The sequence below is a fragment of the Panthera onca genome, chromosome D3, assembly GCF_046562875.1.
Source record: "Panthera onca isolate mPanOnc1 chromosome D3, mPanOnc1 haplotype 2, whole genome shotgun sequence".
Lineage (NCBI taxonomy): Eukaryota > Metazoa > Chordata > Mammalia > Carnivora > Felidae > Panthera > Panthera onca.
Window position 1 is genome coordinate 93394966 of NC_138350.1, and position 22496 is coordinate 93417461.

The window sequence follows — 22496 nt, forward strand, 5'->3', positions numbered from 1 at the left end:
AATTTGCATGTTAGGTTATTTGCAGGTAAATTCTAGAGGTTTTAGAATTTGAAGTATAAACAACATTGGAACTAGGGGAAATGGGAGGAGAAAGGGAGAAACTAACTTTCTGTAGCAGAGAACTGAGTTTCTTGTACTGGAGTGAGGAGATTCAGGTTTTAGTAGATGGCCTGGAAGGGGTCAGGGAGTGACGTGCTATGGGCCAGGTCCTGTGAGCACCGTCTGCAGCTAGGAATCGCTGCTACATTTTCAGACGTTTGAGGCGGAAAATGAATACTGTTTTGTGATATGAAAGTTCTTTGAAATTTGAACTAGTGTCTGTATAGTTTTGTTGGCACAAAGCCACGCTCATTGACTTGCATATTATCTACAGGCGCTTTTGTGTTACGATGGCTGCACCAAGTAGTTGGCATAGAGGCAGTATTTACTCTCTGGCCCTCTAAGAAAAAGCTTGCCCTGGCTCAGAAAAACACCATTCCCTGAGGGGTGATAGTGTTACATTATCTGGCACATTAGAAGAAAAAGAATCCTATACTTGTGAACTGTAGAAGGTGTAGGATCTGGTATTTTTATTGAAGTATGTTTGACTTTCTTTTTTTTTTTTAACAGAGATATCGAACAAAGCCATACTGTTGTAGCCTCTGTAAATACTCTACAAAAGTGCTTACTTCATTCAAAAATCATTTACATCGCTACCATGAAGACGAAATTGATCAAGAGCTGGTGATCCCTTGCCCAAACTGTGTATTTTCCTCTCAACCCAAAGTTGTGGGAAGGCACTTCAGAATGTTTCATGCACCTGTCCGGAAAGTCCAGAACTACACAGTGAATATTTTAGGTGAACCTAAGTCTTCTAGGAGTGATGTGATAAGTTTTACATGTTTAAAATGTAACTTTTCAAACACTTTGTACTACAGTATGAAGAAGCATGTGCTGGTAGCCCATTTTCACTACTTAATTAACTCCTACTTTGGCCTGCGAACTGAGGAAACGGGTGAGCAACCGAAAACCGACGAAAGTCTTTCTACTGAGAAGATGCCACCGTCTGACAAGTACTATTGTAAAAAGTGCAACGCCAATGCCAGCAGCCAGGATGCTTTAATGTACCATATTTTGACTTCAGATATACACAGGGATTTGGAAAATAAACTCAGATCTGTGATCTCAGAACATATTAAGAAGCCCGGCCTTTTGAAGCAGATGCACATTGCTCCAAAGCCAGCGGCACCCTTGGCCGTGCCCCCAAACGGCGGAGCTCCGGGCATCGCAGCCACATCTCCCTGCTTTCGTCTTGCCTTGCCACAGAACAGCCAAAGCCAGACCGTCGTGCAGCCAGTGCAGGGCGCAGTCCAGCCAGTGACTGTGGCCTCAGGCACTTCTGGAAGCCTCACCCACTCTCCGCCTGCTGTTGCCCAGTCCCACGTGACCCTGGTCTCCAGTCCTCTGCCGGTGGGCCAGAGCAACCTCCCTCTGCCGCCCTCAGCCCCGCAGCCTGTCTTTCTTTCTCATGGAGTCCCGCTTAATCAGTCTGCAAATCCTCCTGTGTTGCCCTTGAGTCAGCCAGTCGGACCTATCAATAAGTCTGTTGCAACTGGTGTCCTCCCCTTAAACCAGACCATCCGCCCGGGGGCTGTATCCCTTAGCCAGCCGGTCGGGCCCATAAACAGACCAGTTGGGCCTGGAGTTCTTTCAGTAAACAGACCTGCTGGGCCTGGAGTTCTTCCTGTCAGTCCGTCCGTCACTCCCGGGGTTCTTCAGGCCGTCTCACCAGGGGTGATTTCTGTGAGTCGGACAGTCCCGTCAGGGGTCCTGCCTGCAGGCCAGATGACCCCTGCCGGGGTCATCCCTTCGGGACAGACGGCAACTTCTGGGGTGCTTCCTGCGGGCCAGATGGTCCAGTCAGGGGTTCTCCCCATTGGCCAGACGGCCCCATCGGGGGTTCTCCCCGCTGGGCTGACGGCCCCCTCGCGGGTTCTGTCTGCGGGCCAGACGGTCCCGCTGAGGGTTCTGCCTGCAGGCCAGGTCGTCCCACCGGGGCTCCTTTCTCCCAACCAGACGGTCTCGTCGGGTGTTCTCCCTGTGAACCAGGGTATCAATTCCGGTGTTCTGCAGCTCAGCCAGCCTGTCATGTCAGGAGTGCTCCCTGTGGGCCAGCCAGTGAGGCCTGGCGTCCTGCAACTGAATCAGCCTGTGAGCACCAACATCCTGCCTGCAGGTCAGCCAGTTAGACCTGGCGCTTCTCAGAACACCACTTTCCTCACGTCAGGCTCTATTCTCAGACAGCTGATACCTACAGGGAAACAGGTGAATGGGATTCCCACGTACACACTTGCCCCCGTATCTGTCACTTTGCCTGTGCCTCCAGGAGGTGTCGCAGCTGTGCCCCCACCCCAGGTGCCCATCCAGCTCCTGCAGTCGGGCACAGCTGCGCAGATGGCCAGTTCCATGGCCAGCATGCCCTCTCCTCCCGTGGTGGTGAATGCCACTCAGAATATGTTTGTTCAGGCGTCTCCATCTGTGGCAGAGGCCAGTCAGGCGCTCAAACAGGCGAAGCAGTGGAAAACCTGTCCGGTCTGTAATGAGCTCTTCCCTTCCAATGTCTACCAGGTTCATATGGAAGTGGCTCATAAGCATAGTGAGTCCAAATCTGCTGAAAAACTGGAGCCTGAAAAGCTGGCAGCGTGTGCGCCGTTTTTGAAGTGGATGAGAGAGAAAACCGTTCGCTGTCTCTCTTGTAAGTGCTTGGTGTCCGAGGAGGAGCTCATCCATCACTTGCTCATGCACGGCCTGGGGTGCTTGTTCTGTCCGTGCACTTTTCATGACATTAAAGGTCTTTCGGAGCACAGTAGGACTGTGCACCGAGGGAAGAAGAAGTTACCTGTGGATTATAGTAACAAAGGTTTTCAATTGGATATCGATGCTAATGGCAACCTGCTGTTTCCCCATCTTGACTTCATTACCATATTGCCAAAGGAGGAGCTTGGGGAGCGGGAAGTCTACTTGGCGATACTGGCGGGGATACACTCCAAGTCACTGGTGCCTGTGTATATAAAGGTGAGGCCCCAGACGGAGGGCGCCTCTGGGAGCCCCAGCAAACAGGCTCTGACTTGCCCCTTTTGCTTTGGCACCTTTGTGACGACGGAGGCGTACGAGCTGCATTTGAAGGAGAGGCACCACATCACGCCAACGGTCCACACCATCCTGAAGTCTCCGGCCTTCAAGTGCATCCACTGCTGTGGGGTCTACACGGGCAACATGACCCTGGCAGCCATCGCCATCCACCTGCTGCGCTGCAGGAGTGCCCCAAAGGACAGCAGCTCAGACCTCCAGATCCAGCCTAGTTTTATTGAGAACAGCGAGCTGCTCTTGGTGAATGGGGAGGTGATCCACGACTCCAGTTTTTCTGTGAAGAGGAAGCTGCCCGATGGCCACTTTGGGACAGAAGACCAGAGGGACGTGGAGGAGCGGCCCCTCGTCATAAACACCGACGCAGCCCCGGCTCCCGAAAAGGTGACGAGTGCGGTGCCTTTTAAAAGACAAAGGAATGAAATCAGGACAGAGGGACCGCTCGTTAGTGAGGATGCCCTTCAGATTTTAGCATTAAATCCTAAAAAATATGAAGACCGTTCTTACGAGGAAAAAAAGCAATTTCTTAGAGATTATTTCCACAAGAGACCATATCCTAGTAAAAAGGAAATAGAACTTCTTTCCTCACTCTTGTGGGTGTGGAAAATTGATGTGGCTTCATTTTTTGGAAAAAGAAGATACATTTGCATGAAAGCAATAAAAAATCACAAGCCTTCTGTGCTTTTAGGCTTTGATATGTCTGAACTTAAAAATGTTAAACACAGGTTGAACTTTGAGTTTGAGCCACAAAACTTGTAAAAAAAAAAAATAGGAAATCTGAAGTACTAGATATTTAGTAGTTTTTTCAATTGAGATTTAAAAAAATGTTATTTTCTTCACTGTATGTTGAACTAATCAATTTCAGTGGTCTTTATGCTGCTCTTTAGATTTATTTCAGGTGCTCAGAAAGACTTCTATATAAAAGAAGTGAATAGTTGTTTCGGATTTATTGTTTCCTGCAGTTTGATTTTGTAACAATTATTTTTAGTTCTTCCCTGTCATGTAAATTAAATCCTTGGCTCTTTCATGCACGTCTTGTTTCCTAGTAGTGTCAGTATCGTAGGATGAAAACTGAAATCTGTATGTTTGTGTTTTCATTTAAGGAAATTTCAGCTTGTTTCAGAATACTTGATTAACTGCATTGATCTCCCTCAGTTAGCTTCACGTGTAGCAGCAAACGGTAAGCGCCGAGGCTGACAGAAGTGAGTACACACCCCTGTGATGTGTGTGCTTCCCTCAGGACGCACTGCATTAACTTACGCTGGTTTCTTCTTCTCAAGGTACTTGCTTTCTAGATTGTGATTCTGATTCACATTTTTTCAAGTTTGTCCTAGCTGCTGTCTTTTATTACAACTCATAGAAAACCAAATGTTTTCCTTTGTTAAAAATATACTGAACCTGAAGCTTGCTATTTAGCTCGTTAAGAGTTATTTTCAAATAAAGCAGTTTTGTAGGTGCGGAAATCCTTTTTAGTGTGGACTTCTCCCCTTTTTGATATGGTGGTAAGTCATTTCCCCGTTCAAAAGTAAGACAATACATTTTTAGTGCCTTTAGAATAAACGCTGAACACACACTCAGACTCTCCTCCCAATCTAACTCTTCATAAACCAGTGAAAGGAAAGGACCATGTGACTCAGGAATAAAATTTTTACCCCTGAGTGTGGAAGCTAACTAGAGTGTAGACATAGGTTTTCAGAGAACAAAGCGAAATGAGTAGAGCAAGAGCTGTATCCGTGTTGCTGTTACATCTTTGACAGTTTTCTAGAGGTAAACGTACTTGTTCTGGGGAGATGGGCTTTCCTCTAGCCCAGCTGTCTGGGTTAGTGGGATGGGGATTGCTGAAGAACTCCACTGTATTACTGTCCTTTGGACAGTTAAACCTCCAGGGTTTTTTTTCCACACACACAATAACTAAAAGCACCAGAGCCAGCAATGGAGACCAGCCAGTTTTGACCTTAAATCGTATTCCTGGTGGTACACAGCAGAGGCACCTGTCCGACGTACTCAGAGGATATGACGGTCTCTGGGAAATAAGACGATGTTACTCTATGGATTTTAAAAAGTAGAATACCTGCATGTAATTGCTATAATGTGCATTTTTGAGGCGATTGTGAAACTGGTCTGTGATTGTTGGTGTACTCTGTTGTAAATCCAAAAAGAGCTTGTTGAAGTTTATTTTTTTTTTAACCTATTGTTTCAGAGTGTCTATTTTGAATTAAAATTTGTTATACCACTGCAAACAGAACTGTTTAATTCTTTTAACAGATGTGTCACTGTGACTTAGTAATCATCTAAATGTAGAAATACATACCACATTTATTTGCTAAAAAACACTGCTTGTCTGTGAAAGTAGGTCAGGATAACCCCAAAGAGCTAGTTACCAGTGCCTCCACGGTAGATGTGGCTAAATCCTCTTGACGTGTCTGTGATGTTGGCCTCCACCGTCAAATCGGATGTCAAGTAGGGTCGAACTCGCCTGTCCTGAGGCTGTGCTGGTGACTGTCCGTGTGGTGGAGGCCAGTCTGGAGGTGCTGACAGCAGCAGTTTACTGTGTGCAGCGGTGAGGGGAGCACCTGGCCCACCTTTGTTAAGTGATGTGAGTCAGGGTTTCTGTTAGCCTCTTGCGTGATAATTCTTTGTTGGGGGTGACTGCCCTGTTCGGTGCAGTGTTGGGCTGGCACCCGTGGCCTCAGCTGCTTCAGTCACGGCACTGCCACCCCCCCGCCCCCACCCCGTCATAACAACCAAAGGTGTCATTGAATCTGCCCTGATGAGAACCACTGTGACAGAGGAATTCTGATTTCTAATTGTGTTGTAGCTGTCGGTCAGCCTTTGATGCCAAGTCTCTATGTGAACGCTTTTCTTTGATCTGTCATCCACCCACACCAGCACGCTGCTTCCAGAGTGGGTCACTGCCTTGCTAATGGAATGGAGGTTTCTAATATGGTTGAGAGATCTGGATAAGTCATCTTGGATTTCAGCCTCATGTTAAGGGTCATGAATGTTTTCTTTTCTTTCTTTTTTTTTTTTTTTTCAAGTTACTTATTTTGAGAGAGAATGAATGAGCAGGGGAGGGGCAGAGAGAAAGGGAGAGAGAGAATCCCAAGCAAGCGCTATGCTCTCAGCTCAGAGCCCAATTTGGGGCTCAGTCTCGCAGACTGTGATCATGACCTGAACCAAAATCAAGAGTGAGACACTTAACCGACTGAGCCACCCAGGGACCCCGTGAATGTCTTCTTTAAAAAGCTGCAGGTGGATGGTACAGGGCGGAGGCACGAGGTGGAAGCCAGCAGGAGGCCGGAGGGTGCTCCCACAGCGCTAACGGACGGCAGGCCTCCCAAGGCTGCAAGTGCAAATAGCACGGTGACTCCCAATAGCACGGTCACGGGAAAGATGCGCCTTTTGCTGCTTCTGTAACGTGGGCCAGAATCTGGATGGCAGACATCACCATGATGGAAGTGTGCAGGGTTGGGGCAGACAGGCCAGACAGAAGCAAAGGTGGCCATGTTCAAGGACAGTGCTGGATACAACAGCAGCATTGGTGCCTTAGTCCAAGAAGGGGAGCTGGCCCAGTGGCGTGGAGACCTGCGTAGCGCAGGTGGTTCCAGGGAGCTCTTCGGCTCAGCCACCCGTGTGCTGACTCTTCCGCCCTTCACCTCCGTCAGTGAGACCGAACTGCAGTCAGCGACGAAGCCGGTCGGGAGCCAGAAGACCTTCATCCACACACCACAGATAACCACCAAAACGGAGACCCTGCACAGCTGCTGTGTCACCGCACTGGACTCGTATCTCTGGGCATAGATGTTTTTCCGGAGCTCTTTTAGAAAATGACCCACATAGTTATCAGGAAAGGGTTGTTGCTCATAAGAGACCTTTGGCCACCTGGCCTCCTTGGTGTTGGGTTGGGCTCATGTTATCCCTTCCCTCAAACTCAGGTTGGTTTCATCTCCCTCATAAAAGTCCACATGGACAGTTCTTAGAAAGAACTCTCTGCCCTCGTTTCTTCATAAGTTTTGAAGTAAGAGCCCTGGAAATTCTCTGCTGTGCAGTAGTCGATACTTGACCGACCTCCCCTCGCTTTCAAAGGCAGCAGCCCTGGTGGAGCCTCCAGGACGAGAGTGTTCTCTGAGGCAGCCAGCCTGACACACCAAGCTCCTTCTGCCAAGTTCCCAGGTGCGTGTGGGAGGACGGCTGCCCGCCTCTTCCAGCCTCATCCAGCTGCCCCTTTAATCTGATGAGTACCGTGCAGTTCTAGATTTCTTTAAAAACATTCTTTTTAAAGTTTATCTGAGAGAGCACTTGAGCACAAGTGGGCCGTGGGGGTGGGGTGTGGGTGGTGGGGGTGGGGAGGCAGAGAGGGAGGGAAAGAGGGAGCAGGGCTCGAACTCAGGAACCACGAGATCGTAACCTGAGCTGAAGTTGAACACTTAACTGAGCCATCCAGGCGCCCCCAGTTCTAGATTTCTTAAGAGCTCACTAAATGAAGCCACAAATAACCCTAAGAAAAAAAGAAGAAAAACTCAGCCTCAAACTCTAACCTAGTTTTTGCCTCAGCTTTTAAGCAGTGTTTCTAGACATTTATCAGCTGTTTACTGTTGCTAGGAAATGGGCTGAATACTTGAACGATAGTACTAGTGACAACGTCATGTCACACTGAGCGATCGCTGTGCTGTCTGCTGAAGGGCCATCTGCACTTTAACATTTGCTTAAAGGTAGGCGATACTGTTCCATTTTACATAGATGGCACCTGATGCATAAAGCGGGCCCTTTTGTTGCCCAAGGTAGGGGGCTTGGAGAGCTTCATGCCCTTGATGGACGAGATACGGTGCCTCTTATTTCATAGATGGAGAAATGGGGTTAGAGGTGGAATGACCAGCTGTCCCAGTGTGCTGAGGACTTGAGGTATTTCTCTGGACTTTCCAGTGCCCAAACTGGGAACATCTAGGCAAGTAGGGACAAGTTGGTCACCCTACTCGACGTTAATTTACTCCAGGTGACCTGTCACTTAACGATGATGCAATACTGTCTCTAATACTACATCTACTCTCTCCATACATGTACTTAGTTCTTTGTGTATCAAGATATATAGTGCATCCTAATAGAAAGACCTCCTAAAATAGATTAAGGTCAAACAAAATCTGTTGTGTCTGTCCACCATATAGTCATATCGAGAACAAACACTAATACCAGTCATTCATGCATTTGATCTATCGACACATTTTGAGGGGAAATATTTCTAAGGTGGTAAGTAGTCGCTCAGATGAGCTTTTCATAGCCTTTAAAGAGGTGCTCTTCGGACCACTTTTGTGTCCCACTCAAACTCATGAGCTATATGTTTATTTTTAAAGAAAAAATATATGGAGTCCTTTTCAGAAGGCAAGCTTTTCCAATAAAAATTTAGAATTTTATTAAGATTTAAATTATAAACCAAACTTCAACCATATAGACATATTGACTACAAACTAAGATTGTGTGGTTCTACAAGTACAGATTCAGAATTAGTTGTCACAAATGCATATATTTTTTCAGAAATTGGTTTCTTACAGCTTACAAATCCATGATGTGGAAAGTTTAATGTTAAATAAGTTACCATTTACCTAGAAGTAGAAGTAAGCTAGAGAAAATTGAATGATAGCAATGAATAATAAAGTTTTAACGGTTCAGTAGTTTTTCTTAAGACAACTTTTCTGTACAGATACATAGATATATCTCAAAATAATATTGTTAGTTGAGTTGTAAAATCCCTAAAAAAACGAAGTTTTTCCAGGGTTTACAGATAGGTTGACTCCTTTTGCTTCCCCAGCCCCCTACCAAGCAGCTGTCAGAAGACCAAAGGCATGGAAAACCCTGCGCTGTCTATGAAATACAGTGAGAAGAGCGGTGGAGAATAAGCAGAAAAGCGCACGCTCTCAACACCACACACACGTTAATACGATCACATAGACCATAGCCCAGTGAGTGCCGGAAAGTGTTTTCATGTAGATTTCATTTAAGGTCTTCTCATTACAAGGAAAGTGTCTTTGGCCCTAAAAAGGACAGAAGGCGCCTCTACAGTTGGCGCTTCCGTGGGACAGGACTTGTGAAATCATGCACTTTGTGGGGAAGGTAATTTGGGGTTATTTTAAAAAACTAGTCTAGATTTTATATGTGCTTTCAAATAACTAAATAGAGTGCGTGTGTAGGTCAGCGAGATAACTTACACAAAAGGCACAGTAACTGAGGCAGGAATTTTTGAAATGCACAAGGAGACCCACACTCAGCCTCTGTGACTTGCTGTTCCACTCTGGTCACATGACCCCAAATACATCCATGAGGGCCTTTTAGCCACATGCAGTTCTACTGTGCTTCTCTAACTTAGAAAATCAATAACATACGAACTGGATGTTGTATGACACTGGTTCTAGGTGCCCCTGCTTCCTAGTCACAGTCTGTTTCACTGTTCACTTCGTTTTTATTTGCAGGTGATGGTAGTGACCATTTTCATCCGGTAAGGTACTTAGAAGTAAGCAGAACACACATATATCAACACCCGGTACTGTACAATTTTCTAGCCATATTCTAGCTATTGACATTGCTGATGCTTGGAGTCTACATAATATTTTGTGTTAACTGATGTGGTGACTAAAGGTAAGATTGAGGTACCAAAAATAGATTCATTACTACTGAAATGTTAAACATGTTGATTCAGTATTTTAAAAACTAAAATGAAAAACTTGGTAAATTCAGTATGAGATCTATTCGGTAATAAATGGTCTAAGGACATTACCATGTCTATAAGTTCTAATCTATTTGGGTCCCACTTTAGAAATGAATCCTTAAATAAATGTTTAGGACTGCACACTGTTGTCCAAATGAAACCTATTTTGCTTCCAGGATCAAAATACTCACCATAATGTCTGAGGGATTTAGTATAATTTAAGCAATATCTCCTATCTAATTTCTCAATACTTAAGAAGTTCTGAAAAAGAACTATTTAACCTTATTCGTTCTGAGAACGTATGCCAAGTTCTTGCCCCATATGCCTGTTTTTCCATTTACAAAATGGCGGGGGATGGTGTTTCCTTCTGTGTTTCATAAGAAACAGTCTCAATATAATCATACATTTTATTTTCCATCCACTGGAAATAGAGAATGGGTCTTTGCCATTTCCTAGGCACTTAATCAGCAAGCTGCTTACTTGTAGTAACCTGCATAAAGACAAATTAATGTCTATAACTTGCTTTCCCACAGGGTTGCCAATGTCTACACAAAAAAGACTAGACAGGCAGATTCAAAGAGTTTGGAACACGGTGTATTCTCGAGGGTAACCAAAACAGTCTTTTTTTTTTTTTTTTTTTTTTTTTTTAAAGTAGGCTCCATGACCAACATGGGCCTTGAACTCACAATCCTGAGTTCAAGAGGTACATGTTCTACCAAACTGAGCCAGCCAACTGCCCCCCCCCCCCGCCGTAACAGTGTTTTTGCTTTCCAACATAAAGTCTACCTCAATCCCAGTCATTTGGTTGCATCACATAACTCAGACTACTTAGATTAGCATAAAAGTCTCGAGAGGTTCCTTTCTTTACACCTGCACCCTTAATAGTCAGGTCCCTCTGGCTGTGATGATAAGCCATGTGCAGGAAGAGAGTGTCACAGTGATTTGTTTTCTTTTTAAAATTTAATATTTATTTAAAAAATTAAGCAGCTACCCTTCATTTGGTAATGTTATATTCCAATAGTGTTTTCGATTAAAGCTCTATTTGTGGGCATCCTCTAAGATTATCAGCAACAATCCAGTATTTTATAAATATTTCATTATGGGTGTAATAATGCAACTCTTTCTTCCTCAACAATGAAGTGTTTTTGGACCCAGTTTCCCTGAGTCTATGCTATATACATGTGTCTGCCCCTCAAAGATATGTCAATTTAGATGATGTGTCTGGTAGTAGAAAGATGGTAACAAAAATACAAAGGCAGCTTGAGACCAAATAAAACTAGATGAAGTGCTTCAGCTGTTGAACACATTGCTTGTGAGTTTTCCATTTGAGCCTTTAAGAATGTCTGCCATCAAAGTTTTCTACATCTGCCTCACTTCAAGATGTGCAGTTACTGCAAGTCCAAAATCTAAAAAGAGTAAGTTAAGTTTCTCTGACTTCATAAGTTTAGATTAGCATGGTCTTCACTACTATATTACGTATTCTAGGTTTCTAAAATCAAAGTCAGTAACGTTGCACAAAAAGAGTTCTAGTGACCCCATCCCTCATCACTGGAGGCTCCTGGAGATTTATCTTCTAACATTTGACTCTTTGCCAAGTGCTAATAGCCTGAAATGAAAAGAAAGTAAATAGATCAAATAGCTTTCTTTTATCCGTTGCAAATTCAGTTGGAATCTAAATATTCAGCTAGCTTAAAATCCAAATCGTTTTAACTTAAATATACAACTACATCTTAGTGTTTAAATCACAGCAGTGTTTGAGATCTAACCCAAACACAGCATGTCTTACACACTCACAAGCTCATCAATTCTATAGATCTTCCAGACTCCTATCAAAGGCTTTGGTCTGTGATAAATATTACTTTAGGATGAACTAAATTTGTACATTTAATTTAGGAATGGAATTGTTAAAAAGTTTTTAATGGCTGTACAAAGAATAGCATTGGTTATTAGCTTGATAGTTTGAATAGCAAAACTTTTCACATGGAATGCTTATGTTTTTAAGTTGAAAGAAGTTGCTTCAAAGAAGTAGCCATTAATTCAATTTGACTAACTTCTTTTTTCTTGTTTCCATTACCGCCATTTGTATGCCCGACAGGGAGAGTGGAGCAAGGGCTGTACTTTCCAACATGTAGTAAAGTATAATTAACGTGTACAGACTGAAAACATCTTTGTCGTATGCTGTGGTGCCACGCCAAATGTGTGATGCAGTTGCTGACAGTGACGACTAGAGCAGTTGTGGACGGGCGCATATGGCCATCCAAGTATCTCTCCCTGCGGTCGTCCCATCGTTCCCGACAACTTGAATAATGGTGGCAGAGGGAGCATGCCCAGGTGGACACACCTCACCACTGCCTGCGTCATAACCTGAGCGAGAATTGAATACCTATTCCCTGTTGACTGGCCAAGAAACCTACCTTCCTAAGCTTGTCTTTCTGGGTGGTAGGGAGAGCGTTTTTACTACTTATACTGGATGGTGATTAGGGAGACTACTTTAAAGGCAACTTTCTGGAATTCCGGTGAGGAATGGGTGTGATTTTTTTTTTTTTTTTGTATTTCAATAGACTATGGTTCCTGAGAGTATATATTCTGCATTTGTATAGCACCTGCAGTCTGTGCCCATCTGAGTGTTGTCAATCCTGTGCAAGAGGCACATTAGGCTTTTCTTTGTACAAATGAGCAAAGTGGCCCAGAGGATTAAGTGACTTTTCTTAGGTTGTATGGGACAGTGGGTGGTAGAGCCAGATTTAAATTGGAACTATTGCCTTGTTTCCTAGCATAAGCTATGTCATAATGATGACAGGTCTTTAAAAAACAATGTTTTAGCCTTGTAACAAATGAACTAAAGGAGAAATGGGGAGAAGCTGAGGCTGCCAAGGTGCTGCTGCATGAGCTCACTGATTCCCCTGCTGGAAGGAGCCTGAGGGAGGGGTTAAGTCACACCTGAACACTGTTCCTGGTGTAGGAATAACATGGCCTGTTGCTTTAAATCGGTATGATTTCTCCAGATGAAGGAAACCAGGCAAGTGAGTCAACCTATGTTGGCTTTCATGCCCTCTAAGGATGTTGTCCCCCCAGGGAGGGTAGGAAACTACAGGAGAGAAGGTCACAGAAAGATAAGGAAAGAGAGAAAGAGATCCTTCCAAAGCTGGGGCAATCTGGAAGTCTAACAAATCACAACAGCCTGTTGAAGCTGTTGCAAATGTGACTGCAGAATCCCTGCCTGTAATCCCGACATCAGCAAATGTTCCCGTGTTCAAAAAGGATGGATCCTGTATTATCCCCAGCTCAGGACATACTTGAAAAAGTGTGCAGAGGTGTGCAGAGCTCAGGACTCAGTCATGTCTGAGGATACAAACGAGGGCCGGTACACAGCCCAGGCCTGCCTGCTTTCACGTCGGGGCCTCGCCTCATTTCAGGTTCAGAGGAAGTTCACACACGCAGCCCCCTTCGAAGAGAACCTCCATACGGGCATTGCCCTGTGTGGCAGGAGGGAACCTCGGGGCAGCTGGGGCACCTTTCCTGCGATACCGTGACCACTCTTCCAAGGTAGGTGCTTATATGCAATTGTGGACCCCGCTGAGCTTGTGCTGAGGTGCAGAGCAAGAGTCTCTGCTTTTACAGCCTTTAGAATATAAGTGATGCAAAGGTTCTGTCTTTGCTGGAAGGGGTGGCGTTCATTCTGTGCTCCTCCTTTGGGTACTGAAGTTCGTATCCAGTTAGAAAGCAACATATTCAAGTTATTGCTTGCCCCCTTTCCCACTGGAAACACTCCACACCATGCTTACATCAGCTAGTCATTTTTGTTTCTTGCAAGTAAGGACCAGCCTGATACATTGCCAAGAAATTAGTGTAAGTGGGATATGTTCAAAAAACTGTCATGTGGCCTATACGGTCCATTCAAAAACAGACTCCTAAAGGATTTATTAAATTTTTTTTTAACATTTATTTATTTTTGAGACAAAGAGAGACAGAGCACGAACGGGGGAGGGTCAGAGAGAGAGGGAGACACAGAATCTGAAACAGGCTCCAGGCTCTGACTTGTCAGCACAGAGCCTGATGCGGGGCTCAAACTCACAGACCGCGAGATCATGACCTGAGCCGAAGTCGGACGCTTAACCAACTGAGCCACCCAGGCGCCCCCCAAAGGATTTATTGCTCCACATACTCTTGGTCCTCAAGTGTCATCAGGCCATAGGGAAACAGGACAGGTGTGCTCAAAAGAATGGTTGCGCACAGGCATTCTAAACAGAGCCTCGACAGACACGTCAGTTAAGAATCCAAAGTGTATTTCTAGAGTGCTTACAGCCAGAAGTTTGTATTCCTTTGCTTTTTTCTTATTCAAGTTTTAATTTAAATTCCAGTTAACATATGGTGCAATTATTGATTTCAGGAGCAGAATTCAGTGATTCATCACTTACATACAGCACCCAGTGCTCATCCCAGTAAGTGTCCTTTTTAATCCCCCCCATCCAGCCCATCCCCCACCAACCTCCCTCCATCAGCCCCCAGTTTGTTTTCTATTGTTAAAGTCTGTTTTATGATTTGCCTCTCTCTCTTTTCTTCCCCCCATGTTCATCTGTTTTGTTTCTTAAATTCTACATATAAGTGAAATCATGTGGTATTTGTCTTTCTCTGACTGACTTATTTCGCTTAGCATAATACTCTCTAGCTCCACATTATTGCAAAGGGCAAGATTTCATTCTTTTTGATGGCTGAGTAATATTCCGTTGTGTGTGTATATGTGTGTGTGTGTGTATACATACACACACATATGTATATTGTGTACATTGGGGTGCATGTACCTCTTCGAATCTGTATTTTTGTATCCTTTAGGTCAGTACCTAGTAGTGCAGTTGCTGGGTTGTAGGGTAGTTCTATTTTTAACCTTTTGAGGAACCTCCATACTGTTCTCCAGGGCGGCTGCACCAGTTTGCATCCCCACCAGCAGTGCAAGAGGGTTCCCCTTTCTCTGCATCCTTGCCAACGTCTGTTGTTGCCTGAGTTGTTAATGTTAGCCATTCTGACAGGTGTGAGGTGGTATCTCATGGTGGTTTTGATTTGTATTTCCCTAATTGTGAGCGATGTTGAACGTCTTTGCATATGTCTGTTAGCCATCTGGATGTCTTCTTTGGAAAAATGTCTATTCATGTCTTTGCCCATTTTTTAACTGGGTTGTTTTTTGGGCATTGAGTTCGATAAGCTCTTTATAGATTTTGGATACTAACCCTTTATCAGATAGGTCGTTTGCAAATATCTTCTCCCAGTCTGTAGGCTGCCTTTTAGTTTTGTTAATGTTTACTTCATGGAGATAAAAAGCTCCTGTGCAGAAGCTTTTTATCTCTATGAAGTCCCAATAGTTCATTTTTGCTTTTGTTTCCCTTGCCTCAGGAGACATACCTAGTAAGAGGTTGCTATGGCCAATGTCAAAGAGATTATTGCCTATGTTCTCCTCTAGGATTTTGATAGTTTCCTGTCTCACATTTAGGTCTTTCATCCATTTTGAATTTACTCTTGTGTATGGTGTAAGAAAGTGGTCCAGTTTCATTCTTCTGCATGTTGCTGTCCAGTTTTCCCAACACCATTTGTTGAAGAGACTTTTTTTTTTTTTTTCCAATTGGATATTCTTTCCTGCTTTGTAAAAGATTAGTTGACTGTATGGTTGTGGGTCCATTTCTGGGCTTTCTATTCTGTTCCATTGATCTATGTATCTGTTTTTGTGCCAATACCATACTGTCTTGATAACTTGAAGTCAAGAATTCTGATGCCTCCAGCTTTGCCTTTCTTTTTTAAGATTGCTTTGGCTATTTAAGCTTTTGTATGGTTCCATACAAATTTTAGGATTGTTTGTTGTAGCTCTGTGAAAAATGCTGGTGGTATTTTTATAGAGATTACATTAAATGTGTGGATTGCTTTGGGTGGGATAGACATTTTAACAATATTTGTTCTTTCAGTATGCATGGTATGATCTCAGTCTTTTTGTACTTTCTTGAGGGCTGATTTGTGACCCAGTGTGTGATCTATTCTGGAGAATGTTCCATATGCACTTGAAAGGAATGTGTACTCTGCTGTTTTAGGATGGAATATTCTGAATATACCTGTGAGGCCCATCTGGTCCTGTGTGTCATTCAAATACATTGTTTTCTTTTCTGCTTAGATGGTCTGTCCATTGATGTAAGTGGGGTGTTAAAGTCCCCTACTATTATTGTATTATTAATGAGTTTCTTTATGTTTATTATTAATTGTTTTTACATATTTGGGTGCTCTCAAGTTGGGGGCATACGTCTTCTTGTTGGACAGATCCCTTTATTATGATACGGTGCCCTTCTTCATGTCTTGTTACAGCCTTTGGTTTAAAATCTGGTTTGTCTGATATAAGTATTGCTATTCCAGCTTTCTTTTGATATCCATTAACATGATAAATGTTTTTCCATCCCCTCACTTTCAATCTGCAGGTGTCTTCAGGTCTAAAATGAGTCTCTTGTAGGTAGCATATACAGGGATTTTTTTTTTTTTAAATCCATTATGATACCCTATGTCTTTTGATTGGAGCATTTTGTCCATTTACATTCAGAGTGATTATTGATAGATATGAATGTAGTGCCATTGTATTACTTGCTTTATCATTGTTTCTGGAGATTTTCTCTGTTTCTTTCTAGTCTCTGTTGCTTTTGGTCTTTCTTTCCCATTCAAAGAGTCCCCTTTAACATTTCCTGCAGGGCTGGTTTAGTGGTCACAGACTCCTTTAGTTTTTGTTTGGGAAACTCTTTATCTCTCCTTCTATTCTGAATGACAGTCTTGCTTGATAGAGTATTCTTGGCTGCATATTCTTCCCATTCAGCATGCTGAATATATCATGCCACTCCCTTCTGGCCTGTCAAATATCTTTGGAGAGATCTGCTGCTAATCTTACTTGTCTTCCCTTGTATGATAGGGACTTCTTTTGTCTTGCTGATGGTTTTTCTTTCTCTCTATATTTTGAAAATTTAACTATGATATATCTTGGTGTTAGCCTGATTTTGATGGGAGTTCTCTGTACCTTCTGGATTTGGACATCTATTTTCTTCCCTAGCATTAGGGAATATTTCAACTATTATTTCATCAAATAAACCTGCCTCTTTTCCTTTCTCTTCTGGGACTCCTATGATATGAATGTTATTACACTTTATGGAGCCACTGAATTCCCTAAGTCTACATTTGTGATCCAATATTTTTCTTTCCCTCTTGTTTTCAGTTTTATTATTTCCCATAATTTTACTGTCTATAGCACTTATTCATTCCTTTGCTTCTTCCATCCTTCTTGTGAGTATATACAGTTGGTTTTGCATCTTGGTTATAGCATTTTTTGATTTTGGCCTGACTAGTTTTTAGGTCTTTTGTCTCTGTGGTAAGGGACTTCCTGGTGTCTTCTATGCTTTTCCTGAGACCAGCTAGTATCCTCATGCTTATTTTTTTTAATTCTGGATCAAGCATATTACTTATATTTGTTTCGAGTAGATCCCTGGTTGTGACCTTTTCTTGCTCTTTCTTTTGGGATGAGTTCCTCCATCTTGGCCTTCTTCTTTGTGTTAGGAAAGCCTGTTATAATTCCTGCTCCTGAGAGTAGTGGCTTTATAAATAAGAGGTCATATACTGTCCATGGCCTTGTGCTTCAGGGTGTGTCTCTGATGTGTGCTGCATGCACTCTGCTGCTATGTTTTGGCTGTTCCTTCCCTCAGGTGAGTCCATGTAGAGTTTCTCCTTGCCTGCAGTGGGGAGTTTTTGGACCTCTTCTGGAGTGTGGCAAGTTTTAACTTGGTGTGCTTTGGTCTGCTTGTTAAAAGAGACCTGAGGCTATTTCCACTAGAGTTGAAACTTTGCAGCACTCTGTGGTCAGTAGACTTTGTGTGTTCGGTGGTTCTGTGCTGGTCTTCTGGGGAAGGGCCTGCTGCTCTGGTTCTTAGACAAGTGTGAGCCAAAAAGCAGCACCTGCAGAACATGGGGCAGGACTTGGTGTAAGCAATTTAGGCTGCCACTGTTGGCATTGTGCTGCTTACTGAAATTAGTTTACACTGAGGGGCAGGGGAGAGAAATGGTGCAATCCCTCTCCCTCATCCTGGAGAGGGAAGTTTGCACCTGCTGCTGTCTGGGAAGCCCTCCCAGAAGAGCAGACTATCTCTTCTCCTGTGTCCTGGGCATCCCTCAGATCCCTGCCTTCACCCTGACTGTGTCTGGGCTGTCTGCCCACCTGGAAGCTCAGCACACCTGTGTTCTATCCCAGGAAGGCTGGCTGAGTTTTAAAACTCCAAGCTTTAGGGACCTGGTATGGCAGAGATCCACAATGGTCCACTGGGGGAGGGTTTTACTGTGTTAGGACTGATGCAGGTTTGTCTCAGAAGGGCAGTTGCACCAAAGTGCAGAAGCACTGGTTTTGGAGTAATGTGCAACAAAGAGCCAGTGTTCAGGTTAGCTACTCTCAGCAGGTGTCTCTGCACCTATGCTGAGGAGCAGGGGATGGTAATGGTGACTGCCAGCTCTTTTGTCCCTGGAGAGGCAATGCCACCTTGCCCAGATGTGCTCCAAGAAGGGGGAACCATCTCTCTTGTGCATCCCAAGGGATCCTTAGATCATACCTTGTGCTCCCGAGCTTCTGCCCTCTTTCTCCACAGGAGCACTGTAATGCCCTCAGGGCTCCACGCCGAGCATCACATGGACCTCTAAAAGTCCAGTCTTTGAGCCCCATTGGTTGTAAAAATTCACAAAAAAACAGTCCCTTTCAGTTTCCTGGTCAATGGCTTTGGAGAAGTGTTTTCCCTCTCCCTCTCCCTCTTCCTCCTCCTCCCCCTCCCCCTCCCCCTCCCCCTGCCTCTGCCCCTTCCCTTCCCTCCCCCACCTCTCCATGGCCAAGGCCTTCTGCAGCACCTGTGATCCTTTTCTCCCCCAAATCACATCTCCGTACCTCCTGCTTTCTATGGTGTGGCTTCTTCTCTCCCTCTAGTTGTGCAATGTGTTCTGTCAGTCCCCAGATCAATTTTTGGTTGTTCAGAATGATTTGGTATTTATCCAGCTGTGTTCAGGGAAGAGGCAAGCCTAGCATCCTCTTACTACTCTGCTGTCTTAGCTCCTCTCTCCTCCCAATTATTTTTATTGTGGTAGAGTACACATAAAAACTGCCATCTTAACAATTTTTAATTGTACAGCTCAGTGATATTAAATTAGGCTAGGTGATATTAAAGGCGAGGCTCAGTGATATTAAATTAGTTAGGCTACTTCCATGATTTCGCTTTTGTGCATCATGCTGCCATGAACATGGGTATACAAATATTGTAGTTAATTGCTTTAATTAACACTGAATGTACAGGTCCAGTATGGCTCAACTATGAAGTAAAAGGGTCATCAGTGAATGATGTGCAATAAAGCCCTAGCCACACCTGGGTGGTGAGCCTAGTTTCTTTGTATTTTTTCATTTTATATATTTTCTAGAATGTATATTTATCTAGTTCTCAAAATATAAGTGGTGTGCCATCTAACAGCATTACCAATTGAAAAAAAGTGAGTCCCTTTGCCCCATTAAACCATTGTACATGGAGTTGTTGCTGTCAGTGTTGAAGTAAGGTGCTCCTAGATGATGCAGAAGTTTCAAAGCTTGAAGTTCAAGAATCAAAAAAGTAGGTCATCTGGTTGGTTGCTGATAACCCCCGACAGTGAAGTTCTAGGATAAACAATTACTTCACTGTTTTTACTACCTATGAAACTTGAGTTGAAGGAGCAACACATCCCGCCACCACCAGCCTCATGAAAGCCTTCTTGAAACGTATCTCTTTCCCTCACTGCTTACATTTATTGAGCAGAAAAAACTGCAGGTGTAAACCCCACACAGTAACTTGAGGTCAGAGAGATGGAGACACCCCCATGGCCTGTCCCTGTCCCCACTGGCCCCCAGGTGGAGATTGCACTGGGACAGGTAAGGGGCCAGAAGACAGCAAACAGACAGTTTCTGTCTAGACACATACTTAATAATTCTTGAATAAAGGAACCTCTCAGCACCACATCTAGCAACTTTGAATGTAACTGGCTGCTGGCTGCAGTCCCGCTTGCTAAGCTGCCTGCAGAGATGGGATGGTGACTCATGATGTCTCCTGCCTCTTTCCTGAAATGTTGCAGCCATCGCTTATTTATTCTCCGTCTATGCCCACTGGGTCCTATTACGTGCATGTCCCTAATGGCTGGTGGGGATGAAAAGTGAATGAAATGGGGTTTGTGCCCTCCTGGAGCTCCCCACTCTGAGCCCTAACGCTGTGGTCTGTCTCTATTGCAGGAGCAAGGAGAGGGAAGACTGGAATGGGAATGGCAGACAAGGCTTCCCAGAGGAGGAGGGAAACAGGAGGAGGTAATGAGGGGTCTGCCTCAAGCGAGGAGTGGCGTGCAGTGGCTTTGGAAGAATGGCTGTGCGGGAGACCCACTGGGAAGCTCAGTGGTGGAGAATCGACTTCAGGATGTGGGGTCAGAGTCTGACAAGCTGAGAGATTCTTTCTGTAATTTTGGTAAGTAAATAAATTTGGTAACAGCAATATGGCAGTATATATGTATGCATGTATCTAGAACTTCAAACAGCCTTCCTCTTCCCCTTTCCTTCCCTCTTAGTCCTAAACTGTGGCAGGACTCAGCCCAGCTCCACATGGGTGGGGGAAGCAGGGGCTGCATGCTTGGAGCAGGGCAAGAAAGGAACGCATGAAGGGGGCGGGCAGGACGTGAGAACGGTCATTGTCAGTGCAGGCAGGGTGATGGGAGGTCAGTACCTGGAAAGCCCAAGCTGGGTAAGAGGGCATGGAGGGGCGTGAAGCCCACATCAGCAGAGGGTGGCAATGTGTGGGAACGGGGATGGTGACAGTGGCTTGCCATGGGCTGTCAAGCCTGTGTGTAGAGGGGGCCCGGAAGCTCTCTTTGCTCATGTGTACCCTTGTGTGTTATTACTGCACACACATGCAGTAACCCCCAGTTCTGTCCTGGGAGGCCTGATAGTGGCACCCCAGGGCAGTAAGCACACCTACAGCCCAGATCTTAGCTATTAAACACCATTCTCCACAGAAGAAATCAGAATGCCTTGGGGGCTGGGGGTGGGGAGAGGTTGGCTTCAGGTCTGAGGCAGGAAAAATAGGAGATGAAATGAAACATCTAGTTGAACCAGAAAGCAAGAATATGCTTCAAGAATAATGAGGAAATGTAAAAAAGACACAGAAGCCAGTTTGAAGAGACTCACACAGGCCAAATCTGAGGCATTCTGACACCAAAATAATGACAGTAAAGACTTACAATGAATTGAATAAAATAGGCGTCCGTACTAATATAAACAAACAGATTACTTGGAAATTTGTTGGGGAATGCAGTGTTCCATAGTCTCAAAGTACCTCCTTACAAAATACTTAATAATTACAAAGGACGAAAGAAAGCTTCACAGTGGGGAAACCCTGAAGATGCCACTGGGGTGAAGTGGTCAGAGGGAATGGACATCATCTGTGGTGGACAGACAAGTGGGGTGCTGCCTGCTGGAATGTTCCGTGAGCACAGCATTGCTTCTGTGATCACTCCTGCCAAAGGGCTGTTGCCTGAAACTAGCTGTGAGGTTTTTTCAGACAAAACCAAATTACAAAATAACTGGCTTGTAGCCTGCAGAGGTGTCAAGGTCATGAAAATCAAGGAAGGAATGAGAACCGTTTCACAGTGAGGGAGAGTGCAGACAACTGACTGGATTCTGAACTTGCGCTTTTAAAAAAATTTTTTAGCGTTTATTTATTTTTGAGGTGGGGAGGGGCAGAGAGAGAGGGAGACACAGAATCCGAAGCAGGCTCCAGGCTCCGAGCTGTCAGCACAGAGACCCACGTGGGGCTCAAACTCATGAGCCGCAAGATCATGACCTGAGCTGAAATCGGGCGCTTGACCAACTGAACCACTCAGGTGCCCCTGAAGTGGTGCTTTTATTGTAAGGGGCGTTATCAAGGCAATTGACAAAGCAGGAGTGGGGTCAAGGGTTAGATGATAGTGTATCAACATACAGATTTTTTTTTTTTTTGGTTCTCATAGGAGATTTTATTAATTAATGGAAAAATCCAGGGAGCCACGGTATCTGTATTCTCATTTACTTTCTATTTATTTATTTTTAAAATTGAGGGCATAATGGACATGTAACATTAGTTTCAGGTGCACAACATTATGATTCAATATTTGCATATATTGTGAAATGGTCACAAAAATAAATCTAGTTAACATCTCTCACCCCACATAGTCACAATTTTTTCTTCTTGTGATAAGAATTTTTAAGATCTACTCTCTTAGCAACTTTCAAATATACAAATATGGTATTATTAACTATAGTCCTCTTGGTATATATCACCATGACAATTATTTTATAACTGGGATTTTTTAATAACAAATTATAATTCTTTTATAACTGGAACTTTTTGCCTTTGAACCCCCTTTACCCATTTTTCCCGTTCTTCACCCCTGCAGCCACCAGTCTGTTCTCTGTATCAAAGAGCTTGGTTTTTATTGTTGTTTTTAATTCCACATATAAGTGAGATCATACAGTATTTGTCTTTCCCTGACTTATTTCACTTAATATAATGCCTTCAAGATCCATCCATGTTGTTTCAAATGGCTGAATGATATTACATTGTGTGTATATACCATGTATTCTTTT

At 44.0% G+C, this 22496-nt stretch overlaps 1 protein-coding gene and 1 long non-coding RNA gene across 9 annotated transcripts in view; both read left to right on the forward strand.

Annotated features, from left to right (window-relative positions):
• Nucleotides 1–4589, forward strand: part of ADNP2 (ADNP homeobox 2) — a 31279-nt gene extending 26690 nt beyond the window's left edge. For all 8 annotated transcript variants that reach the window (XM_060611766.2, XM_060611767.2, XM_060611770.2 and 5 more), the window contains one exon: nt 610–4589. In XM_060611766.2, the coding sequence (XP_060467749.1) occupies nt 610–3885 (3276 nt within the window). In that variant the 3' untranslated portion in view covers nt 3886–4589. The remainder of the gene's footprint in view (nt 1–609) is intronic.
• A 7799-nt stretch (nt 4590–12388) lies between these two features.
• Nucleotides 12389–22279, forward strand: LOC132664963 (uncharacterized). The gene is made up of 3 exons (XR_009603931.3): nt 12389–13369; nt 14214–14265; nt 20118–22279. It is a non-coding gene; the product is annotated as an uncharacterized LOC132664963 (long non-coding RNA).
• Nucleotides 22280–22496: the final 217 nt, after the last annotated feature.